Source organism: Uranotaenia lowii, unplaced genomic scaffold (assembly GCF_029784155.1).
Source record: "Uranotaenia lowii strain MFRU-FL unplaced genomic scaffold, ASM2978415v1 HiC_scaffold_849, whole genome shotgun sequence".
NCBI lineage: Eukaryota > Metazoa > Arthropoda > Insecta > Diptera > Culicidae > Uranotaenia > Uranotaenia lowii.
The window spans coordinates 1-21816 of NW_026598810.1; the positions used below are offsets into that span (position 1 = coordinate 1).

General features: G+C 32.7%; 1 protein-coding gene across 1 annotated transcript; it reads right to left on the bottom strand.

Annotated features, from left to right (window-relative positions):
* Positions 1-9282: 9282 nt before the first annotated feature.
* LOC129760928 (voltage-dependent calcium channel type A subunit alpha-1-like) lies at positions 9283-19206 on the bottom strand (the record flags this gene model as incomplete). Its single annotated transcript, XM_055758613.1, has 2 exons — positions 17920-19206; positions 9283-9446 (listed from the first exon to the last, which is right to left on the bottom strand). Coding segments are annotated over exons 1-2 (346 nt in total), but the record flags the coding sequence as incomplete, so codon positions are not given.
* Positions 19207-21816: the final 2610 nt, after the last annotated feature.

Consider the following 21816-nt stretch of genomic DNA (forward strand, 5'->3'; position numbering starts at 1 on the left):
CGTACTATACGTTTTTGGAAAATCGTGAGGATTTGTACAGAATATATAAGGTAAGTAAATGGAGTGCAATATAAAGCTTGCGCTAAATGAATATTAAAAACAAAAATCAACTGCAAATGGATCATTCCATACCAAGTGACCATGAAAATGCTTCGACCCTCTCCGATATGACCCTTAATCAGTGGGATGACTTATTGAAAAATAAATAAGACAAATTCGAAGTTTTGGGTGAACCGGACAACCCCCCTTCCGAATAAGAGCTACTTCATTCTAAAAAGATTTGCGTTTTTTCCAGAGAAAAACAATTTTTTTTGTGAATATAATAAGCTGTCCTACTAATTTGGGACTGAAATGCAGAGGATCGATGCATTTTCATGATCACTTGGTATGGAATAACCCAAATATAAAAGGATGAGCTTCTTTAGCAATTAAAGGAAAGTTTTCCAAAATTCGGCTAGCGGGTTGAATATGGCTACAGCCGTATGACGAAATGGCTGATTACTTAATCAACGAATATTATCAGTTTAATTTGAGGGTAACACGCATTTGATACAATGCATGAAAGATTCTTATGATTTTACGATCTCACGAAATTTCAAAATTAATATCAGGTGTTGATAAATCTTGATATACTATTTAGACCTTTATCACATATGCTGAAGCTCTAAACAAAATTCGAGTGGTTTTTATTATTTATCCAGTCAAACATCCAAAGTACAAAAAATTGAAGCTTTCATGAAGGTTTGCTAAAGATAAAAAAAAATGAGATAAGAGAGTGTTGTTGTATGCCCCCATCGTGTTTGTAAGATTCCGTTATCTCTCAGTACAGGAAAAGTTGAATAGTTATTTGAGTTTTATAACCAAAACTGATATTCTTATTTCAAGTCTCAAGAGAGATTTGAAGATTCCAAAACAGACCCGATAAAGTTTATCTTATGGATGAACTGAGCTCATAATTTGGCCACTCTAACTTTTGTTTCATTCCATAAAAAATAAAAGACAAATATTTTAATGGAATAATAATAATAATAATAATAAAATCGTTTTCTCGAAAACTGTAAGAGATTTGAACAAAAAAATATCTCCAATGTATAGGAAACAGATGTTTCCTCATGTATAAATAGTTCTAACGCCCAAGTTTGTTGAAATATTCGATAACATCAGTATTCTCCTTAATAGGCGCATAAAGTCTGCTTTGATTGCGCAAATGTGCATTCTTCAGGCAGCTACCAAAAAAGCTAGCAACCCTGCTTAACAGTTTCATAAGATAGATGTCTGTCAAATTCCATAACAAATTTATTTAATAGGTTTTCAAAATTCAATGTAAGCTTTTTTCTTAAAAATAAATTTTAACAGAAGAAAAGTAAGATCGTTCCTAAGTTGGCATTTATTCAGTATGACTCAACTTATCACTGATATCAATTTTTTTTAAGAAATCAATGCTAAATATTGAAAATTTCAATATAAATATATAAAACTATTTTGTTTCGAAAATGTCAACTAAAATATGCTATATCCAAACTTGTTTTGTAAAAACTTGACTGTAAGTTTTTATTTTAAAGATCCAAAAAAAACTTTTGGAAAAGGAAAAGTATAAATGCAAAAAGGTTTGCCAGCTCTTCCTCGAATTTCGAAAAACCTGAAGGATAAAATATGCTTTTGGACCTAATGAACATGTTCATATTTATTGATTTAAAAAACGACAGGTACGCCAGACTTGATTCAAGTTTTTTTTTATGAAAAAGGGAAAAATATTATCGCCAGAAAATAGTTTTCGATATGTTATGCATATTTTCCCATTCGATGTTATAGAAATTTCAAGATATGAACCTTTTGAATACAATTTTGTTAAATACGGTAATCAATCCAGCAACTAAGCTAAAAGAACTTGTTTTATATTCATAATTGTTGTTATAATGAGGAAGTTATTAAGTTTAGAGTCTTGACATGTCAAAATAAAATTTTTTGAACCTGCTGTGAAAATTTATTGCGTACAAAAAAAACTGTAAATTATTTCACGTAAAATTTGATTTTATGCAAAATTCGGTAAAATATGTTACATTATTTTTTTTAAATTATAGAGCATATATTTTTAAAGTTTACATGATTTTCAGCTAAATTTTGGAATTTAAAAATTTGTTCAATTTACTTAAGATTGATCCGCGAAAATAAATTATTTTTTCCTATTATTTGTTAAGAAAGAAAAACTTCAAAAGTAGAAAAAATCATACAATTAACAAAAAAAGTAAAGAAAAAAGGAGGTGAAACATTTGGTTAAAATGAGAAACGACTGCAGAATACAGTTTCAAACATGTTTTGAAACCTAAATTACTAATAAATAAAGTGAAAGTTAAGAATAAACTTGTTAATTAAAAAAAAAATATCCTCATCGAAATTTCAACAAATATCTTTTTAAATTATTAAAGATTCGAACAAACACATAGTCATTTCCGCCACCCTTCTCCTCACATTCAATCACTTTTTCATCAAACCCAACTTTAAAAATTTTACCGTTTATATAAATCTGTTGGTTGATAAAACCCTATACCTTATGAATTTGAAGCCAAAAGATCTTTATTATGGGAAAATTGTCCAATGCGTTTTTCGTTATTATTTTCCGTTGAATATTTAAAAAACCATTCGATTTTTAAGATAAGATCATTTGTTGTTAAAACTTCAATTGAAAAAAAGTTGGGATTTACAAGCCAACTAAAACCGAAGAACATTTTCAAAAATACACAGAATATAAAGCTGAGCTTTACATTTTTTGTAAAATTTATTTTTATGTGAAATTCGGTCAAATGTGTTTTTAATCTTGCTTTATTATAGCGTAGCCCTGAAAATATGTGTGCGTTTCTTCATTTGGTATAATTTGCTGCTATTCTAAAGGGTATTTGACTGAAACAATATGTTATTTATTTATTTATTTATTTATTTATTATTTATTTATTTTATTTATACAATATGTAGTAGAATCGTTTCACAAACAAACATCGAACGGTCGACCGGTAAGCAGCATATAGTGTTTCAAATCTGCAGCTCGTTGGTTTCAAGAAAACATAAACATTATGAGTGACATTTCAATAGTCATGAAAAATGCTGAAGGCTAAGCTAAGGCTAAGGCTGAAGGCTTTAAGTTGATATAATAATGATGTTTGATGTGAATTGAGTTCTGAGCCGATGTCCGTGAGTTCAAGCCCAAGAGTAACCATCGATCACAGTTGTACCGGAAAAGTCATTGACAAAAAAGTCATTGAGTTTTACAATGACACTCGCCAACCAATGTGTTATGGATTTTTTCTCTTCCATGACATTTCTGTCCAGGCTTCCGAAAAGTACAGCTTTGCTATGACAGCTTTTTTCTTGCCAAACAAACTGTCTAAGTTTTCCTTACCACTCGGTTCGCTGCTGTACCGTCGGTAACGAATCGTAATGCTTCGACTACATCGCACACGTGCGAGAACCCAGGCTGTATCTGAACAATCTGCTCAAAGCATGCGTTGCCGAAAGTGTTGTGCTTCAAGCTGTAGCAAACCCAACCGACAGTTTGGTTTTCATCCCTTCATGCCTCCTGTTTCGAAAATAATTTCATCCTAACTGTCGGCTGCAGGGTGTGACAGTTTTGGGCAGGACTGTCACGGGTGACTGTCGTGCCCATACCGTACCCATGCCTGATCGTATGCGCTGCTGCTCGGTTTTGAATAGATCGAACGAGCCATCTATTCGCACCGAGCAGCAGCATACGATCGGCGCGTAACTCGATATGTGGCGCGGTGCAGGTTAGGTGAAAAGGGGTGAGGAGGGGAGGGTGATTGGGGTGATCACCACCCGCAGTAGCTTCAAGCAAAAGGAAAATACGTTCGTTCGAAATCAACTCAGCCCGAGCGAATCTCGGCTACAGTCGGACGGAGTAAGTAGTACTGTCATGCGAAATTCAACGCATTGAAATCTGTCACGAAGATTTTCCCAAAACTGTCACGAAGCTTAAAAAAATTTCATACCCACGAACAAACTCTCGCATGAGGTAAAACAAGCCATCGCTGTACATTGCACGACCGCTCCTTTTAAAACTGTCGGGGAAGAAATAGGCGGGAAGCTTTCATCGAGGTGCATGTGCGACATTCGCAAGAATACTGTTGTTCGCCAATACTTTTCGGAAGCCTGTTTCTGTCTACCGAATGCCATTGTTTCAGTTGGTTCTAAGAATGCCGCCGACCGTGGCATAGAGGATAGCGTTCAAGTCTTCTAAGTCAGTGGTCTTGAAGTTTCACTGAGGTCCTATATGTGTGTGTTCGTTTAAAAAAAAGAATGTCGCTATGTAATTTGTGAAATTCAGTAGGTGTAAATATCACGAAAAATTATCACAAATGCCCCTTTTCGACTGTTATGAAGTTCATTGATCGCAAAAAACTAAATAAGATACACGTCCACAACGCATGTATGAATTTATTGCCTTGTTTTTTTGTTTTTGGGAAGATTAAACGCAGAATTAATATGACGATTAACGGCAATAATATCGGTCGATTTGAGTTTAGCTCCGATTTCAAGTCAAATGAAAGAGGGTTTGATTTTTGGGTGATGGAAATTTGTGTCGCGAGTTCGCTTGCACAAGGTTCCGGTGCTTGTAACGGTAGAAATTGGTTGATCTACGATTTCAACCTGCAACCAGTTAAGTGAAAGGTTTAACTTTTAGTATGTGACGAAAATAAGTGTCTCGACTTTATGACATTCTTTCCTTTTTTAATATTTGCTTAAAAAATTGTTTTTTTTTCTCCAACAATTGACTTTCTGGGACTTTCCGCCCGTTTTTCGAGATACCGAAGTCTCAGAAAGTCGATTTATGTCAGACAAATTTTCTCGCAATATCACCAGAATTCGACGTTTCATGCATCTAAGTTTTTCGGCATCAAAATTTAAACTTCGATTTTTCCGATTTCTCTTAAGTGATTTTCGGTGATTTTCGAGGATCAAAATACCGAAACTTTAAGCGCTTTGAGGCACCCCTAAATCCAGTTCGATTGAGCTGAAACTTTGTACAGATCAAAATTATTTGATATACTTTATAGATATAATTATTATCATGGGAGGGGAGGGAGGAATTTGTTTTATTGACTTATGTTTTTCTATGATATTTATGCTCAAACAATGCATGAAAATAATATAAAAAATCAAAACAACCTTATTTCTCTATGTTTTTTTTATAATATTTTATCTAAAACAATGCATGGATTAAAAAAATCAAATAACAATTCTTTTCATTTTCTAAAAAAAAGCTTCTTTTATTTTTCCCCCATTTCTAAGAATTTAGCCCATTAAGGTCATTCTTGCTCGTTACCTATTCTATGTTCAAAGCCATTCAAATTATTCTAATACTATTTTAATACTCTAGAGAAAGTTTAAAGATTTTAACCAATGATTTATTGATTGGAATGCGGTTCATATTTGCATTTTTGATTTAAGCTTTAGCATGAAATTTGGCTCTTAATAAAATTGCAATTTTGTTGAATAAAAAATAAAAAAAATCCCATGTTTTTTTCTGGATAATTATTTACATGTTTTTTATTCGTAAATATTTTTCAGAAAATAATTTCCATTATTTTTTGATATAAACTGACTAACTTTGGTTCAAAATATGAATTTTTGAAATTAAATATCAATCAAAATTATATGTTTGCAAACTCTTGGAGTTTCGATTCCTCAACGAAAAAGTGTTCCTAACCATTTTAACTCTTTTTTTTCTTTTTTAAAAACGGACACATACATATAGGATCTCAGTGAAACTTCATGTTTCTTTGAAGAGATCTAATTTACTTAATTCTATGGCGTACCTTTCAAGGATATGATGACTAGCATCTCAAAAATGCTAAAACTACCAGACCACAGTAAGAGTATTATGTGTGCCGTGACCGAGATTCGATCTCATGATCTCTGGCTTAGAAGAATTAAAGGCATTCCTCTACGCCACGGACAGCGGCTTATTTATAAGCTGAATCTGTATTAATTTTTTATCCGAGTTCAAAATATGAATTCTGGATCTGTTTTCGAGTTTCAATACGATTTCTGAAATGTACAAAAAAAAATCGATTTCTGAATTGAGATTCCTAACCAGAATTTCAATATGAGAAAAGAATTAAAAAAAAAATTCAATAATGATTAATCTAGTAGTATTTTAATGTTGATATTTTGGGTTTCAATCTGAATTCATTATTTCATTTTATATTTCCGAACCAACATCTCGAATCTTGATTAAAACATGAATTCCGAATGATGAATCTTATTCATACTTTCAATTCAGGATCGCGATACTAAAGTTCTATTATAATTGAATTTTGCTTAAGAATTAAGTTTAAGAACTTCAAATTCGTATATGAAACAAAAATTTAAAATGATTTTAATTTTTTTCACAATGGAGAAAAAATAAGTTCAATGCATATGAGTTTTAAAAATCATGGAATTTTTTTTTGAATTGAATATTAAACCAAATTTGAGTTACGATTTAAAAACAAATTTTAAATTATATTTTCCAAAGAAGGCGAGAATAGAAATTCCAGACTCCTTAATAAGACGGAATGTGAAATATGAAAACATAAATACAGTTCAAATTTTATATAAAAGATCCAGGAGATGAGATTTATATGTTTCAAAAATTGATATTCAGAAATGAATTTCAACCAACAAGTTGGAACTTTTTTCAAATTTGTAGCAAAATTCTAAACCTGGGTTTAGTTTTCGAGGTTTTGGTATTAGTTCTGAGTCAGGATTGATACTCTTGAAAAACCTTACTCAATTATCTAAATTCAACTAAGAATTAAAAAATCTGTATAGATTCAATCCTCTCACTTCCTTTAACTGGACCCCTTGGGGAGGGGGGGGGGGTCTAGCGTAATCCTCAACTCCCCCCCCCTCTCGTTTCTACGGCCATGATTATCATTATTATAATTGTTTCTTTTTTTAATTTAAATCTTGTATTAAAAATCTGCGTACTTAATTTTTTATCATAAAAATCTTTTAAAAAAATACAATAATTTATAAAGAGTTATTCACTTCTGTATTTTTTAAACTACTTAAAGAAAACCCTGGAGGACTCGAAAATTATTATAAGCGTGTATAAGTTATGATCATTGGTTATAATCCAGAGTTCTCCTTACGTATCATAATTTAAAAAAAATAATTTTAATGTTATTAACGGAAAAACGGATGTTTTAATTTAAACTCTGTGCTCGATAAGATTTTCAATACTTGTTTTGATTATCAACGTACTGTTTGTTTGAATTCAAAATCATTTAAGGTTATGTATTGGCTTTTCGGTCTTATCAGGTCAATTATAACACTTTTTATATGTGCTTCATCCAACGTTTCGAATTATATTAATTCTTTATCAAGGAATCGGACATTCGTGTTATTGTCCAAAGCAGATGAACACTGTAGGAGTGCATCTGCTTTGGACAATAACACGAATGTCCGATTCCTTGATAAAGAATTAATATAATTCGAAACGTTGGATGAAGCACATATAAAAAGTGTTATAATTGACCTGATAAGACCGAAAAGCCAATACATAACCTCAAAATTATTCCCGGTCGAACAACAAAAAAATCATTTAACGCAAAATGAAATGAAGATAAATTAGAATATATTTTTAGATTCAGAATAAGTCCTTTTAAGAGATTCTGAACTATGCTCTAGATAAAAAATCAACAATTGAAGACCGAATTTCAAACTCAGCCGGTATAAATTTGAAGTTATTGCCGGGTCAACAGAAAACTGATTTTGAAATATGACATTTTAATGCTAAAAACAATTTCAGTACTCATTCAAGCTTCTTATTCACAATTCTAGTTTTGTTCATATTTAACTATTTGTTACCAGAATCTGGTTTTTGTTTTGAACTGCATATTTTGAATCTCTGAATGTAATCTTATATCAGAATCGAAATTTTGGACTCAAAACTACGTATCCAAATTCAAATTTAATTTTTTTTGTTTTAGGTTCTTGATTTATTTTTCTGAAGCTCATCTTTACTTTCCGAATCAGTCCAATCAATTGCTCATCCGCCCTTAGTTTCAGTTTTTGTAATTAACCTCTCTAAGTGGATTTGAGTAATCAATCAAGCTAAAACTGAAAAAGGTAGTGAAAAGATTCGATGTTTCATAAGATATCCAAATTTTTTTGGTTAAGAAGTTGTTAAAAAGTATTCTATTTTTTTTTAACTATTAATACACCAAAAAACGAAGTTTTATTAATTTGTGTATTTCAGTGTAACTGTAACTGCGATTTTCGATTACATTTACCTAAATTTCATTTGAAATTCTGCAACCCAACACTAACTGCTGGGGCCATCTATTGCTGAAATGTATGTACATGTGCATCTAATAAGTGACTTAAAGCTGATGTTGTGAAACAGTGTGTGAGAATGTTCAATAATTTAATCCAAGCAATATTTGCGTTTTAGTTAAGTTTGTTCGATTCGTTTAGTTAAGCTTTGCTAAGCAAAAGATTATTCGGTAGGGGAAAACTAGATGTGACATATTTCACAGACCGCCGACTAAATTTTCTACAAACTATTCTGGAATGTTCGAGATCAAAGAGATTGATTCATGTTTTTAATGATGCATTTTTTGGAAGAACCGATAGCAGCTGATAAAGTTATCCTTTATCGGGGTCAGATAATTTTAAAAAGGTGTTCTTGCAAAGTTAAGCTTGCATTCGAAACAAAAAAAACTATAAGATTATACTCTGCTATCGGTTCTTCAAATTGTTAATGTCAAAATCTGGATAAGGGATGTGAAGTTTCATATAAAAATTCATAATCTCTTTGCAATTCAGGATTGCAAACCGACGTGGTGTTGAATTGTTGTTTCTTGAATTTTGGTTTTTGTTACCTGGTATTAAACTTAACACCATCAACACAGTTTTCTACTTACAGTAGTGGCTACAAAGATAAAAATTGAAATAAGCTTTATATAAAACAAAAATAAAAAACGCAACTCAACCTAATACGATTAGAAAACTGTTTAATTTGGAAAAGAAAACAACTGCTAATAGGCAACAAATGGCAACTGAAGGTCCATTACACGTCAACTTAGAGTAACAACCATAGATAGGCGTTAGTGGTTAGTATTTAAGTGTGATACGGGAAAACTGGCCGAGTCTTTGCGGCAGGATTCCATCAACAGCCAGGACGAGATAGCTAGTTGCACAACATCAACACCGAATACAGTCGAACCGATTTACAAATCCAGCTCGACCATGGATCGAATATGAATTTTTTCTATGAAATACCTCGATTGATTTTGTAGGCGTAGCCGAAATGTTGCCTACCCCGTCTGTGCTCCTCCTTCTGGATTTCGACGACGTTCGACACCGTATCGGAGAATCCGACCTCGTGGTGGTGCTGGTGATGCCTTCGTCGGGGACTAGGAGTTCTTACCAGCGGCGATTCTCTCCTGGAATGAGAAATTCAACTCGTTATTTTGATTATTTATTAGAACAAGGTCAAAATTTTTAACTGTAATTAGATATTAAGGATTTCATCCGCTATGCGTATGAGCACCATTAGAGAGCTACAGCTTTAGCTGATCAAAAACCCGATCAGCTGAAAATCGAATAACTTATCTTAACTCTAATCCGTCCTAGAAATTATTACCTGTGACAGTTCCTGAAGTGTCAATTTCACACTCCTGATCAAAACCGCTAGATCTTTCTTGTTTCTCAAAAGATTTTTAAATAATTTATTTATAGTTTTGGAATCCTCTCAATGAAACTCAAATATGTGTGAAGTACCTATTGCAGATTTATAGAGGAAATCTCGGTACACTCAAATTTAAGTGCAAAATTGAATTTCAAATTAAAGTAAATATTTGAAAAATTGCAAAATTACAAAAAGTTGAAAAAACAAATATTTTTGAAAATTCGTCATTTTGTGTTTCGTATTTTGAAAATCTAAAGATGATAAAATATGCCAGATAACGTCAAGTTTCCATTATTCTTTTTAAAATTTATCTGGTGTGACTTGAAAAAATTGTAATGCTTCATTGATTTAAATGTACCTACGGTTTTAACCACTTTTGTGCTATGAGGTCATAATTTTTATAAAATAAAAAAAAAATATATACTTGTGCTCAACGTTTAGCTTCCAACTACAGCTTTCTTGGACATTTAGTGAAAGTGTTTCTTAACACTCCGTAGCTGATCTCTTTTTTTAACTTTGGATGACAGAAAACTGAAATTTCGCAGCAGAATACTGTCTGGAAAACATCCATAAAAAAAAACAAATAATGCAAAATGAAATAGACACTCAAGAGCGGATAAGTGTTAAGCTGAAGTCAATGGAACTTAAACATCGACTTTTTGGTCATAAGTATTAATTTCACAGTTTATAAGTGTCAGACAAAATAAATTCTAGAAGTTTGTCTTTTACCACTTTTTCATTGCAAGCTTAATGGCGCGATTTTCTTATTTATAGATAAAAGCACATTTTTAAGTCCTTTTTATAAGAAATTATTGGATAAATATTAGTACTTGGATGAATATTAAAAATTTCGTGCTTAGCAATGATCAACATCCATTCAGACGAAAAGTATATATTTTTAGACTCGAGGGATCAAGTGAACCAATAACATACATTTCGGAAAACTTTTTCTTAAAAAAAAAAATGAGAATTTACAATTCCTTCGAAAATTTGGCATTTATAAGTTCACTAGCTGACCCGGTAAACTTTTTTTTCCCGTTGCTTAATAAATCGTTGGACAATATTTTCAGTTCTTTGAATTCTTCGTGCTCGTGAATCAGTTTCCATGAAAATCGTCTTCAAGTTGTTCGAGTATTGTCCCGTTTCTAGTTGATTTTATATAGGAGCCCCCTTTCCATAAAAAGTAATAATCTCGAAACTATTATAAAAACCATCTCTGATCCGAAAACCCCTCAGATACCAAATTTCACTTCATTCCGATCGACCAATCATACGTGATGGTGTATCAAAGGAAACGCCTCAATTTTTATATATAAAATCTTATACCCAAACGATTCACATATTGGAATAAATATTTTTATTATAATTTTTTCGTGTGGACTCGGAAACTACTGAACCGATCATCGTGAAACTTGGCACCTGAGGGTTTTTGGGGCCGGAGATGGTTTCTATAATAGTTACAAACCGCTCCGACTTAAGGGAAGGGAGGCTTCCATACAACTTTGTTTTTTATGCCCACGAACCAAAAGTCATGGCACTCATTCTGTCAAGCAATTTTTGTTTCCTTTGACGAGATTATTTTCACCATCACCTTGTCCGGGCACAAGAAGCAACCATCCCGAGTTCACGTGTACTGGATAGCAAATCATAGCTTGCAAAGCATTAAAAAATTGAATGGGGAAATTTTGTCGGATGTTTTTTTTCCTTCTACTGTATAAAGCACGTGGTACAGGTACGAGATATTTGAATGCAATAATGAGCCTACATGTTGGATTGAAAAATACTACAAACCTGTTAGGAACATATTGACTAAAATTGTAATGGCTTTCAAAGCGCTGTTGGGGGGCTTTGAGGGTCTACAAAAACAAACAGTGAACTGAACAGTGAACAATAAATTGACTTCTTCTGCTGAATACCGTCAAACGGAGCATCATGCAAAAGCAGGGTTAGATGCAACATTTGTATACCACAACATTCATTCAATTTTTATTTCAGAATACTGTAATAAAGTTATCATTGAATGATAACGAATTGATGGTGACATACTTTTTAGCATCGTGAAAGAGTTTTTAAAAGTTTTTGATATTTTTCGGACAATCAAAAATTTTTTTTAAATAAATATTTTTATAATTCAGTTAGCTGACTGGGGCAAAATGCAACAAAATGCAAATCAGAACTAAATCTCATAAATCGCGTTTCCATATGCTGGGATATGATTGTTTTGCATTATGCCTTTGTTAACATTAAAATTTCATCCATCCTAGGATTTATTTACATAATTTAAGATAATAGAGAATTTAGTAGTATTTTTTACCCCTAAATGTATGCAGCAATTAAACACTTTTTTCTTAAAAACATTTTTGACAGAAAAAATGTAAAATTTAATTCGAACAAAATTAAAAATTACTGCAATTGGTGCTTTATGCGTTATGACATCACAAATGTATCAAAAACATCAAATTTTAAAACGTTTACATTTGATTTTTGATTAATTACAGAGTTTGTTGCAACTTACCCCCTTTTCTTAGTTGGGTGAAGATCGCATGTTTGTGGAAATTTAAAAATAACTAGTAAAACCAATAATTTTTCTGACTACGTCAGTTTGGTGTCCCATCAACCTTAAAACTTTTGATGTACAAGAGGTATGATTATCTGTAAGCATTAAGATTTTAGAAGCCATTGAAGTTGAAAAGTGTTGCATGTTGCCCCAGTTGACGGTAACTATTTGGACTGAGTGCTGAAAAACTGATGAACCGATTTCTATAAATTCCAGCTTTTAAAAGCCAACCATTTTTATATTTTTTAAATCCTCATAGAGAAAGAAAAATTAATTAGATTCCGAGTTATAAGGCCAAGGCTGCGATTTTAGAGCTTCAATAGCGTTCGAGGAATTTAAACGGGGGATTAGAAAAATGATAAGATTATTAAATCTGAGGTTCTGAGTTTTATTCAATTCAATTTTATTGGCCAATTTCTAACTTTTAAGTTATCATTGATGACCAATGTAATCAATTCAACCATCCAATTTTGAGAAAATTGATTGTTAAACTGTTTAGTACTGCAAATTCAAACAAATTATATCTTAGAATTTAACATTGATCACTCTTCAAAATAATCAATGAGATGTTTGTGCCCAAGAATATAAAAATTGAATTGGTGACTTCGGTTCAGAGATGATCTACTATTAGTGAGCTTTCAACATTTAAGGTAAACTTATAATAAAACAGTGTAATTTAAATACACTCAACACGAAAAATTACACATATACAATTAAAAACATGAAAAGTAAGTTTTTATCATGGTTCAACAAGTTTGGAAGTCTTTTTAGAAATTTCTGAATAAATAAAATAAAAGCAAACCAATGTACAAGAAGATTATCCATCTTGAAAAGCGGGATAATCTCCTACAGAGCTCTTATACATTTTTTTTAATAACTCGATTGCTAACCTAGCCAATGGTAAATTGGGAAGAATATTTAAATTCAAGATGATGAATTCTTGATGATTTGGTTCCTCTCACGGGATGGAAAGAGAAGGGAGGTGCCGTACGTTTGTTTTGACAAATTCCAGAGCTCATCAAATAAATTGGGGGGTTAAGAGATGGGAAAATAGTTCCGCACCATTTTTTGTATTACTTGAGAACATATCCAACATATCAGGTAATAGTTGTTTCTATGGTATATACTCATATATTGTTATTTACAAAAAAAAATATATCGGGGAGGGGGGATCCATCCGGGCATCCAATTGAAGTGGTTCTTTGAGGAGAGCATTGGGCTACCTCATACATAGTGAACCGTTGATTTTGGACGGGCTCGTCTTCACACCCAGTGGAGCGCTCTTCTTTCTAATGGCTCGAATCAAAAACTTTATGATTTCATTATGTTCTTTCGAGGAAGAAACTTTAATCCTTTCCCTAATAAGATGTGTAAGTGCCTCTGCTTGCTTATCTAATCCCTTGAAATAGTACATTCAAAGACATTTGGATTCATAAAAGTTTTTTAATCTTGAACAAATTATTAAGAAAAAGTTGCTCGCTGCTACTGGCTGCGCCTTGCTAGCTGGGTGGTAGTCATACATACATACACATACTTGAGAATATATCCAACAATTGGAACCAAATTTGAAAGAAAAAGTATTCGAGTACAAAAAATTTTCCTATTTTTTAAGAAAAATTCCTTACAGAACAGAGCCAGGAATAGAGGAACTTTTAGCGCATAGTTTTAAAAACTTTTCGAGCAATAGAAACCATATTTTACATGTGAGGTTTTTTCTTATGATTCATGATCCCTCCTTTTTCAGAGGAGAATCAAGCAAATATGTGAAATGTGATGTTATTTGATTATGAAAAAATGTTGCTTTGGCAGTTCGTGGACCCTCCTCACATTGCTGGGGAGAAAAGCGAATAAAATCGAGTACCTAATATAAGATTTCAAAACAATCATTGAAAAACATGTGATGTGAAAGCTCTCATTGTAAAGATATCAAAAATTTATTTACACAGAAACTAGGCTCACACAATTTATTGATTTTTAAAAGGTTCAGCAAAGTACACCGCGTCAGCTAGTTAATAATAATTTGAAGTATGTTAGCTAAACTTGTTCTTTAAAAAATGAATTTTGACGAAAAATCTTGGTTGAAAAACAAAGTCACGCCAAAAAACAATCTTCATTTTTGCTTGAAAATCAAAATATTGCATTTCAATAAAAAATTATCAGGTGTACTTTCAAATTATTAACGTCATTATCATTAGAAACACCTATCATTTTCTTCGTTAATAAATTAACAGTAGTCTAGGTGAGGCAAATAGAAATTCACACACAAATTTCAAATCCTTCTTTTTTCATTCGGAGTTGGAACATCGCGAGGGGGGATAATTAAAAATAACGCAAAAAAAAACTAATAAATTGGAATAAATTGCACGGAAGCTTCTATGCAACTTAATTGCATACCACAAAACCTATAAATATTGAATTTATCGATAAAAAGTATTTTTTATCGATAAATTCAATAAAATCAAGAATATAAAAGGTGATAAAACTAAGCTGAGAGTTGTTTTTTTGCTTTTATAACCCTTCAAATATTTGATAAATTTTTCGAAATTTCCATAAAATACTTTAAACATTATTTCGACTTTTCTTGTAAATTTCGAAGGGGTGGGCGGGGGGGGGGGGGGGGTGGACCAAAGGGGAAATTGATATTTTTTCCGGCCTTACGCAGCATGGTTTTCGTAAATAGTCGCAATCGTTTATGATAAAAAATCATGCCGGAACCAAACCGAATCAACAAATCAATTGTTGAATGTATAAGGCATGCTCAGTTTGAAGATATTTGCAAACTTGTTCAATGAAAAACTTTCATAGAGGCTTAAAAAAGATTTTACAATGATTATTTTTAAGAAACAAAATTATTCAAACAATTTAGAAACAATTGATTTACTCAGACCAAATTGACAATTAAGGGATACGTTTTTCTGTTTAGCAAGCTAATATCTTTTAGAGCAAGTTCACTCGTGTTGGGAAAAAGTGGTAGAAATGTTGACACTTGTAACACATTTTAAAAACTTTACCATGTAAAAACATTTTCAAAATCTGCGGCCTTCAAGTTTTTTTACAACACGTATTCAATTTTCGCATGTGGATATGAGTAGTCAAACAAGCTAAGCTAAGCTACAACACGTGTTCTATTTTCGCATGCTGTGAAATAAAACTAGCCGGATTTATATCACATACGGCTGAAATAGAAACAGTGTTGTAAAAAATTTCAACGTTCAAAGATCTGGAACACATTTCTGCATGGTAAAATATTCAAAATATGCTACAAGTGTCAAAATTTCTACAACTTTTTCTCAACACGGGAAAACTTGCTCTCTCATTACAGCATTTTGTGTTGTGTTTGTGGAAAATAAAGAACCTGACTGTGATGCCCAGTTAATCAGGTCGATCTGAAAGATTGTTTAAATCATGTTTGGACAAAGAGAAGTATCCTGTATTTTTGAAACATGGTTAATATATGATTTCTCTATTTGGAATACCTACAGATGTGACCCCCAAGTGGTGTGAACCAGGACAGTTTTTTATTCATTGAGAAACTTGTGTACTTAGAAACAAATAAAAAGGCATTCATTTTTACTTCCATCTTAAAAACGCATATCAATGCTTGGTTTTTCGCCTTGCAGATATTTTTCTATTTTTCTAATCCCCAGTAATCACCTTCTTTTTCACCCACACTTATATTCAAAGAATTGTTTATGGTCATGCCTAACACTAGGGACAGAAACTGAAGAAAATAGATTTTTATTACTAAAATTTCTGCGAAAGATGATAGCCCTGCTCTTCTAGGATCTTCAAAGAAGTAAATTTTCTTCAGATCTCCATCTTTTCAACAATATTGGGGCATTTTAAACACTTTTATGGACATGTCCTGATCAACCCCACGATTAGTGGGCCAACGAATGTGTAACCGTTCGAGGTAGTTTGAATGAATTGTCTTTCTTTTTTCGTCATAATGGAAGAAATAATGACAATAAATCTTTTTTTTGCATCGAAAATAAACAATGATCGAACAACTGCACTCACATAAGGAGGTATCGCGCGCTTCAAAAGCAGCAATAGCAAATTCGTTTATGCCCAAATTTTGCACCAGGTCGCTATAAAAATGTTAGACAGAGTGTGATTATTTTGGCAGTTTTGGCATTAAACATTTTTCTTTAACTAAGGAATAACCATCAGCTTAGTGAACTTGACCTTTTTCTCGCCGAAGGATGTGATGTGAATCACAGGTATAGCGCCGATGGTAATGACAGCGAAAAGTCGTGCCATAATGGATTTGAAGAAGACCGCAAGTGGCAATACTGGTTGTCTTATTTGTCATCAAAAAATTGTTGAGCCCTTTCCATTTTTAATTGTTTTTTTTTCTGTTTTTCTTTCTTGTTCAGCAATCCTATCTGCCATGTAGGATTTCATAAAAATGAATGATCCTTCCTCTTACTGTCTACAACAGCACTTTTATATATATGTAGCGTTGCATGAGTTCTCTTGCACCTGAGAAGTTTATTTAGCTATTCTAACTATCCCTTTATGATTACATTGACTTGAAACGGTGTGCATTTTGTTACCATATTGATTCTCAATAACAAGACTTGGAATAAGTATGGGAGAGTGGGGAATCATGGGCCACTTTTTTTCGTTGTTCCATAACTTCTTTATCATAAAAGATAAAATGAAACTGGTATGGATTTCTACATTTTCAAGGTATCATAAGGTATTTTTTTTTTAAATTTTAATAAGTTATTTTCCCCAAATTCTGATTGTTGGAAAAAAGCAATATTTTTTGGATTTAGAAAAATGGTGGGGAATCGTGGGCCACCAAATCCAAATTGACCAAATAACATGCAAAGTTTATGAGTTGACCAAAAACTGTGATTTCCTAATTCATTTTGTTATTTTAAAGCAATTTCAGATGATGAAATATAAATGAGAGCTGTGTATGATCGCATAGATTCGAAAACCTGGCTCGCGAACGTTTAGGCAAAATTTCTTATATAGGATGGACAAAATATTTTTCATAACTCTTCATTTGGCATAAGAAAACTATACAGATAGGTAAAAATTATTTTAAGTTCTGAATGTGTATAAAACCATAAAAATATAGGTGATTCAAGATGTGTGGCCCACGATTCCCCACAAGCTATGATTTGCAAATTGGTTGCGTTTGTGTGAATTATTGATATTTCATCAAAAATTCCTTTTCCATGTGAAAGATCATGACAAAACTAAGATCATAAGCGTATGAGCATATTTTTGTGATGCATCGATGAAATTAGTGGGTGTTTTTTTTAATTATGTAAGTAAATTTTTCTAACTTTTTTTTGGCTTGATAAATAAAAGAAGCAAATGATGCGTATTTCAGTCAACAACATATAGGAACATATGCTCACGCAAAGCGATGACGATGACAGTTGGTTTGAGATTTTTATCTCAACACACATCTGAGATATTAAAAGTGGCCCACGTTTCCCCATGGCCCACGATGCCCCACTCTCCCCTACTGAATCCAGGTACTCATTATGGCATCTTGTGTTGGATTTGATTGTTATTTGTACCTCGTGTATCAGCCAATGAAGTCGTAAAAATAAACTAACTTTTCAATTTTGGTGAAGATCTGAAGACCCCCGGCGCAAACCCGTCAGATAACTAAAAAAATCCCCATGTTGAATGTTCAACTTACCTCAAGCTCGGCGACCGTCGATGTCCATTGTGGTAGGCATGACTCGGATGTAGATGACCATCGGCCCCATTGAGCGACTCCAGTGAAGGCTGTCGAGAAACATCCTGCAACTCCTGGTGATGAAGTTCCACAATTGTTGCAATGCAATTTCCGATGTTTTTCCGATAGTCGATGGAAAACATTAAAGGTTTCGGAAGGAAAAACGAGAAAAGAGAAGAACAAGACGGGAAAACGGGGAAGAAGCGAACAGTAGGATACAATGTTATCGATAACGTTACAACGATCAACTCAGAATTGGCTTATTTGTTTTTTTTTTACTTCAATTCAAGATAATATCCAAACAAATGTACTTTTCAGGAATCTCACGACTTTGAGAGGTTGTGGTTATCCTAGGGACAAGACTACTTTCACTACAGATAAATTTTCTAACCATTGCTAGGCTTCGGTCGATTTGCTACCGGTAATATTTTTTATTATTATTTTGGATTCCACCTAAATATCAAATCGAAAATACAGTTTCATATAACGGCAAATATAACCTGCAACTACATTGAACCGACTTTTTCATATATAGCTAAAGGATCGTCATCGGTATATCTTAAGGGTTTTTTTTTTTTGGGAGTAGAACAACTTCCGATGGGCACAATTTTGTAGCAATGTATCATTGTCCTATATTTAGAGCATCAATGTGTTTAACATGTGTAAGAAACAATCGCAAATCGACTGCATTTGCTGGATGAACGTGTAGTGCAAAAGATGTGCGTTTTGTTGTTTTTGTAGTGTGAAGATTGAGAGAGTATTTTGAAAATTTTTCGATGCAGTTCTTGCAAACATGCACTAGAGTCTACTTCGTGGAAGCAATAATTTTAACTTTTTAACTAGCTGCAAAGCTCTAGGTATATACTACGGATTTCAAATTAAACATGCAAGTGCAATTTACGAAAATGTGATCTATGTTTTATTATATTTTCAAGATCTGTTTTTTTTAGAGTTTTTGAGAGTAGGTATATAAAAAATAACCTTGTACTTACCACGTTGAACATTCAAAATTTACTCAAACAATAATTTTACAATATTTTATAGATTTTTTTATCTACAGAACTTTATTTAAAAGAACAATTATTTATTATTTATCGATTATTCTGGACATTTTTTTTCTTCAAACCTGATCCGAGCAAGCTACAAACTACATTGCTTAGAAACTGATAACGAAGATTATCTCTCTCATAAGAGGTATGAAGAAGACAAAAAAATTATTCTTGATCTTCAACTCTTCGTCAGATAAATTGTTGAAGTATTAAAAAATACGATGTGTAACTTGATTTGAAATCTAAAAATTTTTTTCAACTCCAAATAAGAAAATTTGATTTCAAATTTGTTATTAAAATTTCATTCAACGTTAATTTCGAGAAATAATGCTCAGTAAATAAAATTTTATTCAATTTTTTTTTCTTTAAAGTGAAGATTTTCTCTTTAATCATATTAACTTCCTTTGAAATCTTTTATTATAATTTAAAAAATATATATAAATCAAGAGTTTTGAATAATTTACCTATTGTTGAAAACATTTTTTTTTTAAAGTTCAGATCATGAGCTACTTTATTTTCCACAAAATATTTCCAGAATAAAAAGTCTATACTTATATAGCTCTTAAATTTCTCAAAACGATCTTTAAGTATTTTGTAGTTGAATATGAGAAGAAATGTTGGTTTGGTTCATCATTTCGAATATTTTTCGTGATATAAGTTATATCATATAACCTTTAGTAACACACTCTATTAGCCTAAAATCTAAAACGTTCTATTCTAGGGTATTGAGTATGTTCATTCAATCTGATTTGAATGTCTGTTTTAAAACTAGTTATATCTAGCATAAATTATGGGTTGAAATTATTCTACTATTCTATTTTTTTAAGTCTTGTAAAAACTATCTATAAACCTGAATCTAATTACTCCTAAGGACACAACCCTAGCCAGGTACAATTCTGATGAATAATCTCATCAACTTCAATCGAAACGTCTTACAACACCTAGAAAACGAACACCAAAAATACACTGAGGAAATCAACATCGAACTGTGGTGGATACATTAAATCACACTTCCAAAAGGATCAACATCGGTTACACATTTACTTTCGGTTTTCAAAAAATAAAACCCTCGTCTGAGGAATGATTACTGGAATCACTGATTGATATTGCGGGAATGGTTTACGGGTTAAGGATTTTAACAGACACTTTTCGAGGAGGGATTCTAAATATATTTAGGCTAGATTTAACAGAGACAACAGGATTTTAAGACACGATGTTTTAAGGATGGTTTTTTCTATACGCATAAGTTTTACCAGTTCGTTTGATTGAGACTTCACCTTTCTGTTCCTGGGGAAAAAGAGTAGACAAAGGTGTGAGACAATTCGCAACGTTCCGAGCGAGTGGCAGGATGAAAGTAGAAAAAGACATAAACGAAAAGATTTCCTGAAATATATGACTTTGCTGAATTCATGAACTGGATTCAAAATTATCACATGATTATTTTTAACCATTTTAGAGTATCAGCTAAACAGTAACAATATTTTTTTAAATAGTGAATAGCGACTCACTAGTGACTCTATCACTTTTTCCTTTTTTAGTGTATGCCATTTTCAAGCTAAAATTATAGGTAAAATTTTGTCACCTAAACCACCCTATCGATCGAAATTCGCTGATTTTCCTCCAGATGTCAGAGTCTATTGTGCAGGTTTCGCTTAGCAATAGCCGGCTGACAGGAGACACACGCCCTGCCTCGCTGAAGATCGTTCGTTAACTGACGACTGCTCACGACACGACAGCTTAGCCGTCGTGTGTGTGCGTGTTGTAAGGACGAATGGAGGGAGATTTCCGACTTGGAAAGGGATATCAGCCGAGAGCATGCCGTGCTAGCAAATATCGACTGCACATCTCCCCCCTACACAAAAATTAAAAAAAGGGAAACAATTATTTGCAAAATTTTAAGCTGAGCATATGCAAAAATGTATATAACATTTCTTTTTCTTCGATCTATAGCGAAACTATTTCTGTAAGCGCAATTTACATTTTCTTTCAATTACATTCATTTACATGTCAATATTTCAATCTTTTGTTCTCAGTGTACTCATCAGCAAAAACTCACTGACTGCATTCCCCGCTAAATCTTTTGTTTCAATGCTTACTCAAAATCAGTTAATTTTCATCAACTTTCGAACAATGTTTCTTATATACTTAGAAGAATGTCATCACTCGTAACACTCAGATATCGTAGTGTTTTAATTTTTCTCGTGATATTTCTTCAATTTTTGGTCCCCATATATATTTAGAACCTTTTTCCACATGTATCTTATTCAAATCAACTTTTTGTACTGGACTGTTCATACTTGTGATATCGAACCAACGTTGCAAATTTTCTCATATTTAAATGACCGTGGGTCATGCTGAAAAATTCCACTAGTTACCGAACATGGTGTATGATTAACCATCACAAAGTGAACCATCACGTTGGTCCTCCGGATCCAAGGTTATTGCATAAAGTGAACCTTCAGAACGTTCTTCAAGTGGGTCCTCCCGATCCAACGTAAATTCGTAAAGCGATCCTTCAGAATCTTCATGTTGGTCCTCCCGGTCCATCAAAACTCATAAAGTAAACCTTCAGAACACTCTTCATGTTGGTCCTCCCGATCCAACGTAAATTCGTAAAGCGATCCTTCAGAACACTCTGTATGTTGGTCCTCCCAATCCAACGTAAACTCATAAAGTGAACCTACAGAACACTCTTCATGTTGATCCTCTCGATCCAACGTAAATTCGTAAAGTAAATCTTCAGAACACTCTTCAAGTTGGTCCTCTCGATCCAACGTAAATTCATAGTGTGAACCTTCAGAACACTCTA